This window comes from Nothobranchius furzeri, chromosome 6, assembly GCF_043380555.1.
Source record: "Nothobranchius furzeri strain GRZ-AD chromosome 6, NfurGRZ-RIMD1, whole genome shotgun sequence".
Classification (NCBI taxonomy): Eukaryota; Metazoa; Chordata; class Actinopteri; order Cyprinodontiformes; family Nothobranchiidae; genus Nothobranchius; species Nothobranchius furzeri.
The window spans coordinates 37025518-37045764 of NC_091746.1; the positions used below are offsets into that span (position 1 = coordinate 37025518).

The 20247-nt window shown below is 41.7% G+C and overlaps 2 protein-coding genes and 1 long non-coding RNA gene across 4 annotated transcripts in view; 2 read left to right on the top strand and 1 right to left on the bottom strand.

The window, feature by feature from the left end:
- The first annotated feature begins 2470 nt into the window (after positions 1–2470).
- LOC129157039 (uncharacterized) lies at positions 2471–4617 on the top strand. Its single transcript, XR_008560430.2, has 2 exons — positions 2471–2578; positions 3117–4617. It is a non-coding gene; the product is annotated as an uncharacterized lncRNA (long non-coding RNA).
- A 1107-nt stretch (positions 4618–5724) lies between these two features.
- Positions 5725–20247, bottom strand: part of ajm1 (apical junction component 1 homolog) — a 24863-nt gene continuing 10340 nt past the window's right edge. Inside the window, exon 2 of the mRNA XM_015941735.3 lies at positions 5725–10905. Within this exon, the coding sequence (XP_015797221.3) occupies positions 7582–10851 (3270 nt within the window). The 5' untranslated portion in view covers positions 10852–10905 and the 3' untranslated portion in view covers positions 5725–7581. The remainder of the gene's footprint in view (positions 10906–20247) is intronic.
- LOC139070457 (uncharacterized) lies at positions 12774–17591 on the top strand. 2 transcript variants are annotated; one of them, XM_070552718.1, is made up of 4 exons: positions 12774–14559; positions 15342–15433; positions 16231–16356; positions 16801–17591. In XM_070552718.1, exon 1 carries the CDS (start codon positions 13234–13236, stop codon positions 13738–13740), a length of 507 nt encoding a protein of 168 aa, XP_070408819.1. In that variant the 5' UTR covers positions 12774–13233; the 3' UTR covers positions 13741–14559; positions 15342–15433; positions 16231–16356; positions 16801–17591. The 2 variants fall into 2 exon arrangements, with proteins under 2 accessions (XP_070408819.1, XP_070408818.1); XM_070552717.1 differs by lacking the exons at positions 16231–16356; positions 16801–17591 and having other exon boundaries at positions 15342–15557.

Here is a 20247-nt window from a genome sequence, read left to right on the forward strand (position 1 = left end):
TCTGGTTTTGGGGTTACCTAAGGTCATTCAGTCGGATCAGGGCACTGACTTCACCTCTCGATTTTTCAACCGAGTGGCATTTGGTTCTTCTTTAATGTTTTGGAAACTGCAAACTCATTCCATCGTCTAGGAGTATCTTTTAGCTCTGAGTCCTTGAACGTCGAATGTAACGAAAACCCCGAGTCCTTGTTCAGGTTTCTATTTACTAGTCCAGCAGTTATATTGAGACCAAACAAAATTTGCTTCGTCGCGGATTTCTTCCCGCTGTCCCACGCATGAGGTCTTTTCCGCCTCCCGCGACTCGTCGTGAGCTCCGGCGATTTATAGGGATGGCTGATTTATACAGGGGTGGTTACCGTAATTTCTCGGCTGATTTATACAGGGGTGGTTGCCGTAATTTCTCGGCTGATTTATGCAGGGGTGGTTGCCGTAATTTCTCGGCTGATTTATGCAGGGGTGGTTGCCGTAATTTCTCAGTGGTAGCTCAGCCCCTTACTGATATGCTTAATTCTCGCGTCCCTTTTTCCTGGGCCCCGGAGTGTCAAACTGCTTTTGTGTCTCTGCAAAAACTACTCTGTTGTGCTCCTGTTTTGGTGGCTCCAGATCTCACCCGACCTTTTAAGTTGGAGGTTGACGCCAGCCAAGCAGGGGCTGGAGCTGTCCTCATCCCTGAGGATGACAAGGAAACTGTAGCACTCAGATGGACTCTGCAACATTTCCATGTTTATGTTGGAAACAGTTCATTGACAACTATTTTTTTTTCAGACCACAACCCTCTCGTCTTTTTTTCCCAGATGTATGACCACAACCAGCGGCTGATGCGGTGTGCCCTCCTGCTCCAAGAATTCAACTTGGAGATTCGCCACAAGAAGGGCTCTGACAACCTCATCGCTGACGCTCTGTCCCGCAATTTTGATCATGGGGCTCCCTTGTAGGCTTTTTGTTTGTAGATATTGGAGCCGATGAAGGCTAGTGTTGTCTGCGCAAGCAGACTTCTCGGGAACACTCCGCAGCACTGGGGATCAGCGCAGCGAGATAATTTGTGTTTAATCAGCTCGCCTTCTGTGGTCCACGAAGACCAGGGTTAGTTGGTTAGGGTTTTGTGTGTATAGACCAGCGGGAGACCTCATGTTTGGAATAAATTAGTTCCCATTTATTCTCGGGGGGGGGCACGTACGTTCACCTATACAGCCACTGGATGGCCTCTGCTGCTTCCTCCTCATCCGGTTCCCTTGCCAGCTGTTCCGAATTAGTCATCACCTGGTCTGTGCTAAAAGCGGCTCTCCGGCATCCAGTCAACGAGAAGGTCCAGATTAGTGTAGACTCAGTTGAGTTTATACTATTCTCTTCTCCTCGTGTGCATTTGGTAAAGCTCGTTTCGCTCGCTAGTCTTCGGTTTACACACTCTTTAGGATTTAGGATTTAGGATTTAGGAATAGATAATTTGGCTTCTCGACTTCGGACCGTCTTTGACTTTGACTTTTGATCTCCCCAGAGATTTCCTGCTTATCAGGAAAGCTCTTATTATTCTCGGTTGTTTAATGATAAATGACCCGCACTTGTATAACGCTTCTCAGAGTAAGGACTCCAAAGCGCTTTACACTACAGTGTATCATTCATCCATTCACAAACACATTCACACACTGGTGGGGATGAGCTACAATGTAGCCACAGCTGCCCTGGGGCGCACTGACAGAGGCGAGGCTGCCGAGCACAAGTGCCACCGGTCCCTCCGACCACCACCAGCACCCCCTTTTGGGGTGGCGTTTTCCGTTCTCCCCTTTTGTATATAGCTCCTTCCTGTATTGTATTTATTGATATCCTTCTTGTAAATATTCCTTTTGTAATAAAATCCTTTGTTATTTTAGCGACACAGCACTTTATTATTTCACCCGCACACCAATTTTATTACTCTCCTATCCTCATCTCTCCTAGAGAGCCGGGGACGTAATACTCATCAATTGCATTCTGTCTGGTTGGGGTCATAGCCTTTTGCAGAAACTGGCTCATAGAGCTCTGGGTAGGTCGAGGTGGTGTATTGAATGATGCTGTAGACACTGCAGCAGCAACAGTTGCAGTAGACACACTGGCACCTTTATTTTCAGGTTGCCGTGCTTGTCTACTTTCTTCTAACTGCACTGATGGGGGAACAGTTTTCATGTGCCTGTGCAGGTTATTTGTGGAGCCTGCTCTATGTGATATCTTCACCTTGCACACTTTACACTCAACCCTTGAGTTGTTTATAATACTAAAATGGGTCAAAATTTGGCTCCGTTTCTGACTGTTGTCGTTCATTTTCTCACCGTCTTCGTTGCACTCTCCTCTCTCTCGCTTGCCTTTTTCCTCCTCCTCATTCTCTCGTCTCCCTCCCGCCCCTACTGCTCTGTGTGTGGACAGTCTAGGCACACACTTACATGTGTTGACCATTCGCCTGTGGTTTTCACAAAGACAAGACAAGGGTGTGTGTGTGGGGGGTGGGGGTGGGGGTGGGGGTGACGGCTCCGTCATTCGAGCCGGTTCATTTGCGACCGACACATCACTATGACAGAGAGAGAGAGAGGTAGCTGGCAGAATGGAGGTAGGCACAGTTTTTCATTCTGTTTTAACGATACCAAGCATTAATTTTGGGATGAAAATGTTGTTAACCTGAATATTTTTGTTTTTCTCAGGAGGATTCTGAACTCTTTGTTATGTTTGAGTTTGCTCCAGTTATAATAAACATTTTTTTTATAAAAAATTATATTTATTCTCTCCATATTAGAAATAAAAACATTTTTTAATCATTATTAAAAGTTATTATTAAAAATTAAGTTTGTGATTAACTTTAAGTTAACTAGAGACAATCAGGCGATTAATCGCAATTAAAAATTTTAATCAATTGACAGGCCTAATATATATATATATTCACTTTTGAAGCACCTTGTGATTTTTATCTATATAAAATATTGTTTCTGCTTCTCGGTTTCTCACTGATCTACGCTAGAGAGTAACCGAAGTAGCTAAATGCTTTTTCAGAGACCATGTTTCAGTCATGGTTTGTTACTGATGTTTTGATGTTGGGACTTTGTAACAACACCATGTCTCACCCTGATGAACTTGAATTTTTTTTTTGCCAGGTTCAGATGTTTAACCATCAAGTTACACTCAGGCTCAGCTGAGAGAATGTTTCTGGTCCATCCAAGGCAGAGAGAAGATAAGTGTTTATCTTCATCACATTCATCAGGGGCTTTCCACTTTGGGTCAGCCTCTCTTTTCATGAACCGTGTCCCATCTTGGCCACCCTGTTAAAATGTCCTGGAATGCTCCCATTCACGTCTCCACAAAGGATGCTGAGCCACTCTTAATTGAAGCTAGAGGAGGGAGGTCTCTGCTTCATCCTCTGCTTTACATTCTATACTGGCATGGCCTACATACAAGTGTAAACACATACACTGCACACACACCATCAAAGTGAAACCCATTCAAACAAATTTCCATCATAAGAGTTTGGAGGTGGTCTCATCTTTAGATTTTGTGATACCTGCACATCTGCAGCTTCAGAGAGCAGAACCAGACTTCTTCATCAGCTTTTTGCAATCACTGGCTCTGAAGCTGCTGCTCCAGCTGATGACTGCAGATCAGATTGTACTCTCCACACGGACAGGCTACTCTGGTATCTGACATCCACATATCCAGCATGTTTTAGTTGTTTCCCTACTCCAACACGTTTGATCCACTTATCGAATTACCTGTTTAGCAGATCTTTAAGCTCTGCAGAAGTCTGTTAATCACTCGAATAAAAATCAGGTGTGTTGAAGCAGCTAAACCTCTAAAAGTTAGATACACAAACACATATTAGGCTCATAATAAAGCATCATTCATGTATGGGTCCAGGTACAGCGGAACCAGTGTGTTGGAGCAGGGAAAGAACCAAACCATGCTAGATAGTGACCCTCAAGGTCCAGAGTTGCCTACCCCTTTTTCAGACCTGCCCTCTGATTGTCCCTGCGGGTTTGATCCAATCCCTGGTGCCTAACTGGCCAAATGCTGATGTAGCATTTAAAACAATTGTTTGTTTACAGCCTTTTAATTCTGTAACTTATGATTTTTCTGTTAGAAACATCACAAGCATTTAAATGTATTCAAATGTGTGACTTAAAAGCTGTTGAACAAGAATTAGAAAACATTAGACCTACAGTATATTCTCTTTTTTTCTGCTGTGTAGCACAAACCCTCTTTGTTTCCTGACATGAACTGCTCCAGGTCATGGCCTGGCTGAAGGTTATTTGTTTGAAGCTTTCCCACGGCCCCTAACTAAAGAACACAACACCACCCAGCCTTTGTGTCCCAGTACAGACTGAGACAAACCACCAACCTAGACCCTCACATTCCTTTGAGATTTGATCACGAACATTTTGCCAGGTGGTTTAAAGACAAATAATGGTTGTTTATAATTTTATGCTTTATATCTTGTGTTCATTTAATATTCATGAAATAACTTTGTGTCTTCCACAGAAACACAGCAGCTCATTAATGATTAAATGCAAATTTTTTAAAACCCAGATTTAAAGTAGTTTTGCTTTTTTGTGCTCTTTCGGCTTTGGTTCTTGTAAATAAAATGCATTTTCCTCATGAGAATTTATGTGTAATCATTATTTTAGGTAAGAGTTGTTTGAAATCTAACCAAGGAGATTCAGTATAGGCCAGTTTAAAGAAGGGGTCAGGATTTAGATTTTTGCCTCTGTTTATGTCTGAGTACATCACCACATCATTACTGTTTCAAATGAACACGTTTTGCTATGCTTGTCCTAACTCAGACATTTCTGACACCAGGAGACAGAACATGGCTGTGCTTAAACAGCTCACCTGAATCTCAGTTTGCCTGAATCATCCGTCGAACATCATGGCGTCTTTCACTGGCTGTTAGATCCGGACCCATCAGATGTCCGCCACCATGTCCTCCAGATAAGAACAGAACTCAGCAGTCAGCTGGTTCCCTGCTGACCCATCTTCTGGGACTTCCACCTGATCGGACACATCACTACCCAGACCAGTACCCAAGCACTTTGCTAAATCTTATTGGAAAACCCCGACTTTGGCTACAGGATGTGGTCAGGTCTGATGGTTATCCCTTTTGAAATCTTTATTTACATGTGATATTTCCCCAAATTTACCCTCGTTCATTCGCTCTCATTTGCCTCCCTCACTGTTTAATCTTAATGTATGTCTCTGTCTGACATTTAATCCTGAAGGTTTCCAGTTTCCACATAAACCTTTATATGATTTGTTACCAAAGATGTTGGCAACCCCCTTATCCAGCATGTTTTAGTTGTTTCCCTGCTGGTTTTATTCAGCAGGTGATTCACGGGCTTCTGAAGAGCTCCATGAGCAGCTGAAGATGCAATTCAACCACCTATTCAAGAGTGTTGGAGCAGAGAAACAATTAAAACTTTGTGCGCACCGACTCTTGGGGTTGGGGTTAATTTTCAGATCACAAATGTTTGATTTTATGAGATCAACCTTATCCTACTCATCGTTGACTCTGAAATTCATTCCCATGGTGACAGAGATTCTTCTGATGAAGAAACTGGTTAAATTCACAAGTTGAATATTTCCCCAAATATTGAAAAAGTGCCCATTTTAAAAGCATTTCATAACATATTCGTTATTAATCTTTACTAAATTGTTACCCCTGTAGTTAGAACAACTTCATCACAAGTGATGTCCTTTAAAAAAAAGGCACAATGCAGTTCCTATTCCATTTATTGGGCATGGTTTATAAACAGACACACACATATATATTGAAAGTATAAAAAATACAAGATTACAGGATTTTCTAAACATTTTAGTGAGGTCTCTTCTTCTTTGTCTTTGACATGTAGTAACAAAAATGAAAAACGTATTTAATCGTACACAGAATAATGTTCACTTTCACAAGCCCATTCATCAAGCAGGTTACTATCATTAATGTCATGTTGAAATGAGATCAAAGCAGAGAAAACAGGAACACATCAAGCACCTGTACAACACGTCCTCTCAGACAGACACATGGAACTCTGGGAAGCCGGCTTCAAACTTTCTCTTACCGTCATTCCACTTGAGAAGATTCAATATGACACCAGGATTTCTCAACTGGCTGACTGTCTTTACATCGTCCAAATATGTTCAGCCAAGTATCCTCAGTGGAATCACTTAAAACTAGAGGAAGATCAGCATTCCAAACATACAACGTATTCTGTCAAGGAAATGAAGCTTCAGGATGCTACAAACACAAAGAGATGGAATGTTTTAATAAAAGAATGAGGCAATAAGGCTAAACGTTCTAAACCCAGTAAGCAAGGAAGTGGCTTTGCTAGAACCGAAAAGAACATCATACATGTAATAAACCTAGTTCACCACAAATACACATCTAGGTTTGCATTTAAGCATTTTTGTGGCCTAACATTTAGCTACCATGCCAAACCTGGCTCACTTTGTTCTAAAGACAATAACGTCTATCATTTCTTCTGTAAATATCTCTTAAAAAACAAACAACTCATAATCTTTCATCTTAAATGGAGTTGCATTATTTGTTGGCATTCTGCCAAGTTTTTTTTCATTATTATTCTTTATTTGTACTATATATCTTTGACTATTCACAGTGTTTAAATTGAACAGTACAGGCCAGCACCAACTGGCTTGTAACTGGCACCATGTTAATTTCCGTTCTGGAAGTTTTCAAGTCCAGCACTGCTCCAGTAGCTATGCAGAGCAGGAAAACCCAAAAATTAGAATTTTTTTTCAAAGTATTACTTAGACAGAAACATAGAAAAAAAATTCAGTAGAGTACACCATCCTAAAAATAAACACGTGTGCCCATTTTCATAGATGTCTCAAGAAGCACAGTTTTATTTTCAGCCACCCATAATGAGAGTTGACACACCCACAGGAGATCTTTACATCTTATCTTAATTTCAACAGTTCCATTCTAGATGTGTTTAGATACATTTTATAATAATAATAATAATAATATATATGTGTATATATATATATATATATATATATATATATATATATATATATATATATATATATATTATTTATTTACTCCATCTGCAGGAATGCAGTCTTTAACTCTTCAAACAGCTTTGCATAGAAAGTATTTGCGCAGCTAAGAAAATATTGTTTCATATTTCCTGCATGATACACCGCTGAAGTCACATATGAAAATATTTGTGTTGCACTCACAGATGTGTAAAATTATGTCAGAGGTTGAGATCAAAAGAATATTCCGTACATGTTTACCTGACATAATAAAACACGAGAATGTCCATTTAGATGCTCCCCACCAAAGGGAATGTCTCATAAAAGTACTTAACTACAAAATGACTTGTGGTGGATTTAAAGTATTTAGGGTTAAAATAAATACCTAATATATTGTATTTCTTCTGCACCTGATAGGAAGTTGTTTGGTAAAGTATAATACTGACCAAGCAGACATGAATGTATATCATTTTGATAACAAAATACTTATCTACAAATGCTTGTAATTGATCAATATATAAATATGTGCAACAATATATATGCATTTCTATACATATATATTTGTAACAAAAGGTGCACTTAAATAATGTCATCAAGGAGATGTGGAGTGCCAACCCAGTCTAATGTCCTGGGCTCTGAGGCAGCCATAATCATGCACATAAACTGTTTACCAGTCCTTTTATCGATTGGATATATGGTTGTGGGCGTGAACCTTCTGTTATTCTCCACAAATTCACAGAGCTGCTGATACACCTGTGGGTATTCATGACGCAGAAATACCCCTCGTATTCTTAACTCTCTTTGAATATTGATGAAACAAATTTCCCTAGCCTTGCGACCTTCTTCCCCTTCTTTGTCGATGTCTGCTGTTCCTGGAGGTGGCGTCAGGATGAGTGTTTCCATATCACTTTCTTTTTTGTGAACTTTTGTTTCGGGGCTAAAGGAAGCCAGTGCGACCTTTGCATATTTTCTTACTGTTGGTGCTTGATTCCTTGGTGATGGCCCATCAGGCAGCTGCTCGCCCACAGCAATGGATACATTCAAGATGAAACATTCGTTTGGGTCATATTCTTTACCAGCTTCCTGTAGCTCCTTGCAGTACTCACCCAGATTATCCTTGAAACTTTCAAGCTCTCGCAGGGATAGATATGTGGGAGACATAGGTAAACTATCCAGACCGTACTGCAGGAAGTTACTGGATGATGCAGGATTTGGAAACCCAAGGAAAAGAACCCCCCTACCTCGAGAAAGGTAACCAACCTTGGCAATACGGGAAAAGGCTTTGTGGACTTCAACAGTTTCCCGGCAGTGCTTTATGATGTGGCGGCAAATGCTCCCAATTCTTCCATACAAGCAGCTTTCCTTGTGGATGTCCCAGTCCTCTCTGCGGCAGTTCCTGGAGCAGTAGTAGGTGTAACAACTGTGGCAGGATTTAAAATACAAACAAGCATTAAATAGGGTCTCTGTTCTTCGGCATTTGTTGTTAGAACACATCATTGTATCATCTTCATCTGGGCTCTGATCAGGAGAGCACTCTTCTGCAGTCTTCATGGCATCACTTGCTCCATCCAGGTCGCAAAAAGCATCAGGATTTATTTTGATTGAAGTTGGCTGTTTGTCCAAGGGAGGTGGTTCTTCTGCACCTGCCTTTGAGCTTTTTCTGGACAGAGATACGGCTTCTTCTTCGTCAATTAACTTCTTTATTTGATCCAGAATGTCCTCACTTGCCCTTCTACTTGGCGGCTTGTAGTCAGTCACAAGATCTGCTAGAAGTTCATCAAGCTGCTCAAGGCTCTGCTGAAGTGAGGCATTGTCGTGTGTCTTCTCTTTGGCTGGACTTTCAAAATCGCGTAGAGACATTTCTGGATTTTCGGTGCTTCGAGAGTTAAGAATATCCCAACTTGCAGAACGTCCTTCAACCTTGTTAAGATTCCCTGGTCTAATGTCATTATCAGTGATCGTTATCTCAGGAGTGACAAACCAGAGTTTACTGGTAGTGCTTTTTGATGTTTCTGTTGGGCTTTTGTCTATGAGTGAGTTATCAGACACTGATAAGGCCGCATATCGTCTTGGGGAAGTAGAAAGGTTGACTACTACTGGTTGTAGCTTGTCACCAGTGGCTGTAGAGGGCTTTCTGGAGTCAAGAAGATCATCATAGCTCTGACCTCTTTGAACAGAGAAAGGCTGTTCTCTTTCTACACGTGAGTTGAGAATGTTGTCCCAAGACCTTGAGTAAGATTTGGAATCTGTGCCCATTCTTTGAGGTTCTACACATGGGGTGGCATACCATGGAGGGAGCACAGGCTCCTGCCGAACTCTGGTTGGAGTGACTTGAGAAGTATAAGATGTTGGATTGGTGGAATAACCAGATGCATCTGAGCCATACCAGTCATCTGTTTGTGGCTGAGTAGTTCTGGCATGTCTTCTGCCCTCAGTGTAATATGCCCTTGCGGGAACGTGGTGTTCTGGTGGCACTGCATACATGTCACTTGAATAATAAAATCTTGGTGGTGCAGTTTGAATTTGATAAGATCTTGGATCGTCACCATAAAATATTCTTGTTGGGGGTGTTTTTATAATATACGGGCCTGGTTCACTTGCTGCATATTGTTTGGGGTACCCTGTCTGCACAGAGTATGAATAGGGCTCCATTTCAGGGTAATGTGGTCTTGAAGCTACAGCATGCACCAGTTGAGTCCTTGGATCTTGCACATATTGCACTTTTGGAGAATATGCTTGTCCTGGTGTGTAACGTTCATCATGAAAATAAGAGCTTGGTTGTGGAGGAACAGTAGTCACATATCTTCCTGGGTCACCTGCATAAAAGAACTTGGTTGGCACATTAGGACTGGAATGAGCTCGGCGTTCTCTACCATAGTAACCTGAAGAAGGCATTCTTTGTGAGGGATGCTCCATTTGTTGTAGGTAACTACTTGGCATGCTGCTGGAATATTGATAGGCCTGCCTGCTTTCTGCACCCATTGAGTCAGTGGGAGTTGGGGTCCTAGAGTAAGAGAAATGACGTGGCACAGTCAGACTCCTCCCCACACTGTGGTGCCTTTGCCAGGGAAAGTCCAGTGGAGCAGCAGTAGTCTGTTTCCGTCCTGAATGATGCAATCCATCAGGCTTAATGTCTACTCGACACCTAACATGAGGGCTAGTTGCTGGTTTATCCAGACCTCCATCTTCAAATTTATCAGAAGCATAGTGTGGTGAATATCTACAGCTGTCACCAGTTTGAGGTTGCAACTTAATGGGATGTACTTCATGCATATGAGTCCTTGTTGCTGCATAGGATGACTCCCTACGTGGTGATACTTGAGGTCTCCAATGAGAATCTCTTGGAGCTCTTTGGGACTCTCTGCCTTTCCTTCCTGAAGACGATGATTCTTCAAAAGACACAGGAGTGAGGCTGGTCTGGACCCGAGAGGCACTTTTTGACCTGGTCCTTCTTTTATGCTCTGGGGCAACTACTTCACTGGCCATTTCTGCAGCCAAGGATTGAGCAGTTAATCTGTTGCTGAAAATGTCTGGGGCAGAAAAGCGATATCTCTGCTGGCGTCCCAAGGCATTCCAGGCAACATCAGGGTTGGCTGCCTGTCTGTCAGCCTTCCTGTATGGGGACTCCATGAAGCTCTTGTTTGACGTGGGACTCTCCAATGATTGATAGTCAAAGTTTCGGCAGTGCCTCTTACTGACTTTGCTCTTCCTGTCCTCCAGTGTGCTGTATTTCACAAAATCACATTGTTTGGATGGCTGCAGAGACTTGCAGTGTGAAGATATGGGAATCACTTTTATATCTTGATGCACAGTTGATACCAGTATGTCAGGTGGGTCTGTGCGTGTCATCTTAAAGGGATTCCTTTATTTTTCTCCATCAAGTTGCTTTTGTGCTGATGTTGCCTGAAAAAACAAACAGAAAGTTTTAGTGAGTGAAAATTTATGGTCAAGATATTTCAACCACTTATAAAGTATGAAGACAATTTTTCTAAATGGATTTCTTGTGAGCAAGTTCCTTTGAACAAAATGTTGTAATCAAGATTTGACCAAACGTATTAAAATACTTAAACCTTGGGTACCTAATTTAAAAATTATAAATTAACTTTCAAAGACTGCTTACATTTGACTATTTGACCTATTTAAATTATATGAAGTAATATTTCATAATTTACATTTCCCTCAGCCTCTACAGCTAAACAATTTGCGAGGCTACAGCTTTGACCAATAGATTGGCATTGTTCAATAAAGGAAGCTGGCAATCATTAAGAATGTAGCCCAGTTTCCAGCAGGCTCCACGGGGTGGCACTCTGATGCACATTAGTCTAGCTTGAATGCTAACCCAACCTGCATTAAATTGATGTCAATCAGTAAACCTCAGGCTAACTGTGAAAGATGAGGGAGGGGAACAAAAAGAGATTTGTCCTTTGCGTATCGGAGCTAATTGATTAATGTAGCATTCAACCTTGCTCTGCATTGGTCTTTTGTTTTAACCAGTTGTGGAATTAGCAACAATCGCAAGTACCGGTTTCTTGCTGGTTTTTGATGTTTTAATGCTTGAACACTGCAGATTTTATTAAAACGATTTATCAGCAGGATAACCCAAATGAAGGCAGAGAAGATAACTGAGATGTCTAAGCAGGAAAATGTCAAGATTATCCAGCCATAGTGGTTCTCCTCTAACGCTTTGTGTTCTTGTGCATGGTGTGAGGTGTGGCTTTCATCTCTTTCCAAAAGGGGAAGCAGCCGCGGCAGCTTTAGCCATTCAAATTTCAAAATGTTCTCCACCGCTCCATGCTGATGTCATGCTACAACTCACAACTTTAACAAAGGGATCAAATAATCTAAAGCTATGACTTTGGAAGTAATAGCTCCTTGCTGGATTGTTGCAAACTAGTTTATTTATTTATTTTTTACTATATCTTCTACCAGTGGTAAGTTCTAACAATGTCACTCTACGTGTATTTTACTAAACCTGAGGCAAGCAAAAATAAGAGGCCACAGTCAGTCAAAACGACAAGCTCGATCTAGAAGATGTTATGCACAAATTTAATTCCACATCTTTCATTCCACAAGATACATGTAAATGTATGATCAACAGAGTTACTCTAAACAAAATAATAGTGAGACAATTAAGCCAGTTAGTGAGATTTTTAAGACGCTTCATTACTTAAAAAGCAAGTCATCCTCCAAATCAACTTTCTTTTGCTGATAAACTATATAAACGAGTGTCTAACTGTGCCGAAGATACTTGTAGTCAAGAATTTGGCACTTTAGTACATCTTAGTTCAAATTTAAATATTCTGCATAAAACTGACAGTGTTGCGCTGTCTTCAGGCAAAAACTATGCACTACATTTGAATTTAAATCTGTCATCGCTATTGGCTAAGAGGTACACTATGACATTAGCTAGTACATTATGATGTCACAAATGTTGTTGTGAGTCTCTGTGTGTATTTGTTAGCAGCTCTGCCCTCTCAGTCTGCCAAGCAAAAGCATTTGTTGCATTTTTCAAACATAAAGTGGGAGTGGAGTAAGACTGGCAGGTGAAAAAAGAGCAAGTCACTCCTTACCAGAGTCTTACTTCACTCCCACTTCCTGCAGCAGGCACTAACTCCTTTGCCACCATAATCCGGATGTATCAGCAACGACAGCATCCTGTCACGTTCTGCCCCTGCCTTCCTGACTGTGTCTCTCTCCTGCCCTGATTAGCCCTTATTGTTCTCACCTGCCCCTTGTTAACCTGCCCATGTGTTCCTGATTTCCCTGTGTATTTATACCTCCCTCCTTGTGCCAGTCTTTGTCAGATCATTGTTGTTTCAAGTCATCGTTGTGTTTGTTCCTGCCGTTCCCGTTCTGTAATTAAATTCATATTTTACTTTATCCGTGCCTACATTCCTGCCTCCTGGAACTCTCCACCACACATGGTCCATCATCTCCACCATCACATCATGACAGAATGATCTGACCAACCTGGACCTGTGGTGAGCTCTGCAACATCTGTTCTGGAGGGTTATTTTTTTCTTTTTTCTCCGTTTAGCAGAGGGAGATTCTGACTCGAGTTTTTGGCGCATCCTACTCGTTCCCGGGGTGGTCGAACCCCTTCTCCTCTCCTGCTTTCTGCCCCGTCCTGTTTTTTCCGATGGAAGCCGAGGACCCTGGAGTTTTGATGGAGGTAAAACCCCCTACGCACGCCAACATTCACCGGGGTGGTAGGGCTGGTCTTCCTGCTCCATGTTCTGCTTCCCTTCACCCAAGCCTCCGCCTGTTGGATCCAGTCAAGTCACGGTGTGCACCTGCTCAGGACTGTTGCCGAGTGCCTGCTACCGCTCCTGGTTTCCTCACGTCGCTCCTGCTGTTTCGTCCCACTTCCTGGTCCACGCCTGCAGGGTCTATGCCTGCAGGTCCTTCATGCTGCAGTTCCTGCTGGGTCCTATGCCTGCTGCTGCAGTTCCTGCTGGGTCCCACGTCTGCTGCTGCAGTTTGTTTCCTGTCCAGTCAAGTGCTCGTGTTCCTGGTCATGTGCTCATGTTCCTGGTCAAGTGTTCGAGTCCGTGTCAAGTCTTCCCGGTCCTGTCCCAAGGCAAGTCAAGTGTTCCCAGTCTCCTGTGTTGTGTGGCCTTGTGGGCGTCTGGTATCCGCCCCTTTGGGGGGGGGGGGGGGGGTACTGTCACGATCTGCCCCTTCCTTCCTGACTGTGTTCCTCACCTGCCCCTTGTTAGCCTGCCCATGTGTTCCTGATTTCCCTGTGTATTTATACCTCCCTCCTTGTGCCAGTCTTTGTCAGATCATTGTTGTTTCAAGTCATCGTTGTGTTTGTTCCTGCCGTTCCCGTTCTGTAATTAAATTCATCTTTTACTTTATCCGTGCCAGCATTCCTGCCTCCTGGAACTCTCCACCACACATGGTCCATCATCTCCACCATCACATCATGACACATCCATATGAGGCCAGAACAGTCTCAATAAGAATTAAGTCACACAACGTTTTCCACAAATGCACACGTTCATTCAGAAATCCACATTCTGTGTTTCACAAATATAATTCGGAGGAACACAAATGCACATGCTCATTCGGAAATTCACACTCTTTGACTCATAAATATAATGTGAAAAAATAAGTCACGCAACATTTTCCACAAATGCGCACGCTAATTCTGAAGTTCACACTCTGTGGTTCACAAATATAATTTGTAAGAACACTTGTAATATAAACTCAGATCATGCGAATTGCTGAATGTGCATTTACGAACAGCTTCTCATTTGTGAACCTTTCTGCGTTTGTGAGTGAAATCTGTGTGGTGCATTCACAGACAGCTTCTCATTTGTGAACCTTCCTGCATTCGTGAGAGAAATCGGTGTGCTGAATTTTGAGACTCTCCTAACGTCGCAGGTATACAAACGTCCCCATTGGCTAATGAACCTGTCAATCAAATATATGCTTCTGCCAGGGCTGTTCGCTTTCAGCCAATCATATGGCTCCTTATGTCACAGAACAGATCTGCTGTGCGCATGCGCATTGCAGTTCACACGGCAGAGCAGGATGGACCGGTCACGATCTGTGAGTAATAGTTTTATCTTATTCCCTCGTTGTAATTTATGCAATGTTATAGAATTATGAGTAGAAGCGTTCTTCATGATCAAGTAAAATGTTTTATGTTAAATTCAGTCCAGACGTTACGTGAAGTCTGGTCCATTCTTCATCTAGTTTAACATCAAGCTAAACTCAAGTGAACATTTGTTTAGTTAGCGTATCTAGGTACCATTTTTTAGGCCACGGTTGTCAAACTCAAGGCCTTGGTCTATTTTTATTTGCCCCGCGAAATCAAATATCAAATATATAATATTAAACTGGCCCGCCGGGCGATTTTGCTAATAAGACTACTAATCCCACAGTGCTTTGCGGCGTTAGCGCGCGAGACGAAGCAAGCCCTCTTTTATGTTTACATCATTAGCATCCATGCTAGTCGAATCAGCGTGTGCAGCGTTACCCTCAGTCTTAAACAACTGAAGATACTCCTCTAAGCACCCAGTTTACTCAGCGAGTTTCCGACTTTGAATGCCTAGAAAGAAGGTATCTGGCTGGAACAGGTGACCATCAGAGTGGAGCGAACTGAGCTTGAAATATTTGTCATGCACTTTTTCTGCTCCAAAGCATGAACGTTAATAACTGAGATATTTTCATAGAAGATAATTGCTATTTTTGGTTTTCACAGATCTTAACTTATTTAATTATCTAACATGTTATTGTATGGCTGTTGTACCTTTCATTTGGTAATTGATTGTTTTGACCCCTATAAAAATGTGTCATATGAGACGAGTGTTTGTGCTTGAATTACATAGATCATGTACCTGAAGGTAGCTGACAACAACCGGGCAGACACCCACCTTGCCTTCTTCAGTGAAGCTGTGAATGAGCATGGCTTTCCTCTGAGGTATTCATGTTATTCCCAACTTTACCCTCTGTTACCCTGTTACAAATCTGCTTTTGCCTAAAGTGTGTTATTGACCAAAGATAACATGCCATTTGAGGTCATATAGTAAAATCTATGGGGGGGGGGGGGGGGGGGGGGTGAACATTTCCCTCTTTCAAAAAATATTTCCCCAGCAGAGGGTTAATAATGCCACATTGTTTACTCACTTAGTAGCAAGGTACATAAGGAAATTTCTGTGAGACTCAAATTGATGTAGATTGTTATAGATGTGCATTAAAAATGTTTGAAGCAAGATTCTAATGTTTTTTTTTTCATGGTGAGAGGAGATCATGGCGGAGAAAATGTAGGTGTTGCATAATTAATGTTCTCAGTTCGTGGAACTGACACCAACAGCTTCATTGCAGGAAAAAGTGTACACAATCAACGGTGAGTTTAACCTAATTTGGAAGCTTTGTGTCTGTGCGCGCGTGCCTGTGCCTGTTGACCTGCCCAGGGTGTACCCTTCGTCTCACACTGTGACTGCTAGAGATAGGCACCAGTCCTCCTGCGACCATTCAAAAGATAACTCAAGTTGAAAACGGATGTATGGACATGTAAATGTGTGTGTATATTAATAATTTTCTTTTATTTAATCCCCCTCCAAATCCAGGATCGAGCGCCTGTGGCGTGATGTCTTCATGAGTGTTACTGGTCTATATTACAACATCCTGCACTCTCTGGAAGACCAAGACTTGCTCGACATCAGTAACATCCTTCACCTGTTTTGTTGCCACTATATTTTCTTGTCTCGCATCCAGGCCAGCCTGGATGTCTTTAGAGATGCGTGGGACAACCATCCAATCAGGACACAGGAAAACATGACACCAAATCAGCTGTGGCATCTGGGCCAGGCTCTGAATCCTGTTTCTGATCCAGGGGCAAATGTATGTTCTGTTAAAATGACTGATCACATGTCAAGTTGATCCTTAACTAAAAATCAAATGTTCAACACTTTGATAATCTACCTCTGCTCTATGCTTCTTGGATTCAAGACAAAATGGCTGTTGAAATTACAGTTCTGTTTGTGTGCACCTCTACTGAAATGGACACTGTCAACTATAATGTCATGACATTACAAAGTCATGACACATCTGCAAGTTCAAAATGCAAGGCATTAGACCTTCCAGATGTGATATTCTCACTGCTGTTTTAACATAAAAGTAGCCCATTAATTAAAAAAATAATAATTTATGAAATAATGGAGATGCTAGGTTCTGCCTGAAATCATTGATGTTAAGTAATTGTTAAAAGGTCATGATAGGGCTTTATTAAATGTGTTTTCTTGAGATTCATTATGCACAATGCTCATACACACTTTCCTTTTCCAGGGTATACCGGTACCAGAGATTGAATGGGAGGAGAATGGATACATGACTGAACCTCATCCTGGGATCAATGTCCCTGTACTGGACAGTCCTCTTACAGATCATGAAATTTTGGAACTGCAGGACAACATTAATCCGTTGAAACATTCAGACTCTTTTGGGAGTGGACACATATCTTCACACTGTCCAGTATGTTGAGAACTTACTTGAGGCTAGATGATTACATGTGTGAAGAAGGAAGGAGAGAGAAGGTAGGGAGTTAGGAAGAAAGAAAATAAAGAGACAGGAAGGAAGGAAGTTAAAAAGTGAAGGAGTGGTCCATTTTAAGGTTAATGTACTGTATATTGTTATTCAAGGGATTTGCCGTTGTAAATATGAAATGCTAAAGGATAGACCCCAAAATAGATTTCTAAATTCATTTATAGTTGTGTATTTCCTTAAAGGCTGTGTCAGCCTGATTTATTTTAGACCAGGAATGTATTTGAAAAGGCTGCTGTCCACTTAATCTATGCTACAATTCTTCAAAATGTAAATGTGCTATCATTGCTAGAGTTGGTTTAGTAACATGCATCTTCCTGTGTATCCAGCTCTAATAAAAACATTTAAAGGTGAAGCACCTACTTATCAGGAGATCCATTTATTTTTACATGTTATTGTTTGAATTTTGTCTCGTTTCATAATTTTTGCTCAACATTTAAGGGGAACTGTGTTACCCTGCGATCATCTTCATTACACTTGAAAACTTGTACTATACCTCCGTCCATCTACTTATTAAATGGAATAACATGACAAGATTCTATCTACTGGTTTTTTGATCAAGGGATGATTAGGTGTTGTGAGAAGATTCTCTATGCTTCTGAGTCTGTGTTAAGTTGCAACTGGACACACATACCCACACACAGTTTGTTCATTTGTTCTTAGAATGAGAATAATGTCTTTTACAATTAAAAAGTTTTTTTTCTTGATGTCACTGAAGGCTGTGTTAGAAATATATGCAGCTCATTAAAAGGAAAAGTAACTGATGTAACCAAAAGCCTGAACACAGGAGAATAGAGACACCTGCCAAGATAAAGACCTGGAGCTTTTGCTCCTTTTCAGAGTCACTCCCATGGAATAGGCCTGATGATTTACTAGCTTCTCTTACCTTCTCTGCAGACAATGTTTAATATGAGCTTCAAGAGGTCTCTGCCCCTAACGGGTTTGCTTTCACTTAGTAAAAATGCATAATTTTTCTGAATAAGATTATTAAGAGGCCACCCATATGGTGGAGCGTTGGTAATGTAATGTAACCGGTTAGATTTGTGTCCGACTTGACGCCGACTTGCTCTGACGTCATGCATACGTAGGCAACGATAACCACTTGAGATCAAGGCGGCCGCAGATTTTGGAGCAAGGCGCTGCAGTTGTTCTCCCTTGGCTGCAAAACCTTGGGCATGATGGGAAACGCCTGGCTCTCACCTGATCTAAGATCTGATTGGTTCATATTTTGATCCAAACATCCGGTGGTAGAACATGAAATGTTAGTTGGTCACATGTATTCTGTAAATCATGTAACGTTAATGATGACAACTATATAGGCCATAAAGAGAAATGTGGTTTGTGTTCTTTTGTCATGTTTCCTATGAGCACACTGAAGCTACAGCTGCTAACCTTTACTTATTATTACAGTCATGTTTTCATATTCGATATTTGATATCCACAAGCACGTGATGATGTGTTTCAGCTGCTAACAGGCACCAGAATTAAAATTGAAAATTAAACAAGTATGAACGCTAACGCGATATCTTCATCCATCGTCACCCCCGAGCTACACATGCAGGAAATTGTGTCCGACTTATGCGCACAGCAGATCTGTTCTGTAACATAAGGAGCCATTGGCTGAAAGCGAACAGCCCTGGCAGAAGCATATATTTGATTGACAGGTTCATTAGCCAATGGTGACGTTTGTTGACCTGCGACGTTAGGAGAGTCTCAAAATTCAGCACACCGATTTCTCTCACGAATGCAGGAAGGTTCACAAATGAGAAGCTGTCCGTGAATGCACCACACAGATTTCACTCACAAACGCAGAAAGGTTCACAAATGAGAAGCTGTTCGTAAATGCACGTTCAGCAATTCGTATGATCTGAGTTTATATTACAAGTGTTCTTACAAATTATATTTGTGAACCACAGAGTGTGAACTTCAGAATTAGCGTGTGCATTTGTGGAAAATGTTGCGTGACTTATTTTTTCACATTATATTTATGAGTCAAAGAGTGTGAATTTCCGAATGAGCGTGTGGATTTGTGTTCCTCCGAATTATATTTGTGAAACACAGAATGTGGATTTCCGAATGAACGTGTGCATTTGTGGAAAACGTTGTGTGACTTAATTCTTATTGAGACTGTTCTGGCCTCATACATCCAGGGTAAAAGCTTGGGAAGCTCAGATCCAAAGGATAACAGAGTGGACTCTTTAGAAAATCAAAGTCTAATTCCAAAACCTGAGAATCACTGGCCTGATGGAAGATACAGGTGGCAAAACGCTGGCTGCCTTTTCAAAAAGTGGATACGAGTATAGTTTTGAACCTTTTATGTGTGTATATTAGGGTATAAACCACATCGTGTAGGCCCTCTAACAAGGTTGGATTATCCAATGGGCATTATGGACATGGGCCCAGGGGCCTACGCCCACTGGGGGCCCATGTGAACAGCCCAAGGAAGGGGAAAAAAAGATGCCTAACAGAGAAACATCAGGGAGACATTCCTCATACAGTAACTGACTCAGCTATCGAGCCCAACACACACACACACACACACACACACACACACACACACACACACACACACACACACACACACACACACACACACACACACACACACACACCACTGAAATGATCAATTAACAGACTTTATTTTAGATGTGGAGTTACTCCACCTTCTTTTCCAAGTCTGTGCACCTCTCTCACGTCTATTCAGCATATTCTCAAGTATGGAGAGCGCTGATTATTCAGTCACTCCAGATGCTTCTTGCTGACCTGCGCAAAGCCACAGTAACATTCTCAATGTGTCACCAGCAAAAGAAAATAACTAACATGCAATTGTTCATTTCTGATCATATTTTCTGTCTTTTATTTGTGTCAGACGGGAAGGTTGTTATTTTAGCGTCCAGAATCAGCAGAGGACATCTCTTTCAGCAGAAGCTAACTGCTAACATTAGCAACTCAAACATATGACAGAAGCTCTTCCAGCTTATTTGTGGAGATAAAACATCCACGTCCCCGAGCAAACAGTCAGTGGGAGAGTCGCGTTGCTTTTATCCAATCTGGGGCAAGATGTCTAAATATCTGAAAATCAGACTCCAAATTCTCCCGTTCGAAGCACAGCTCTGATATTGCAGACTGATCCTGCTGGGCCAGGTGTTTGTGGGCCTTTTTGTGCCCTGAGTTCTGTCTCCAAGGTATTCA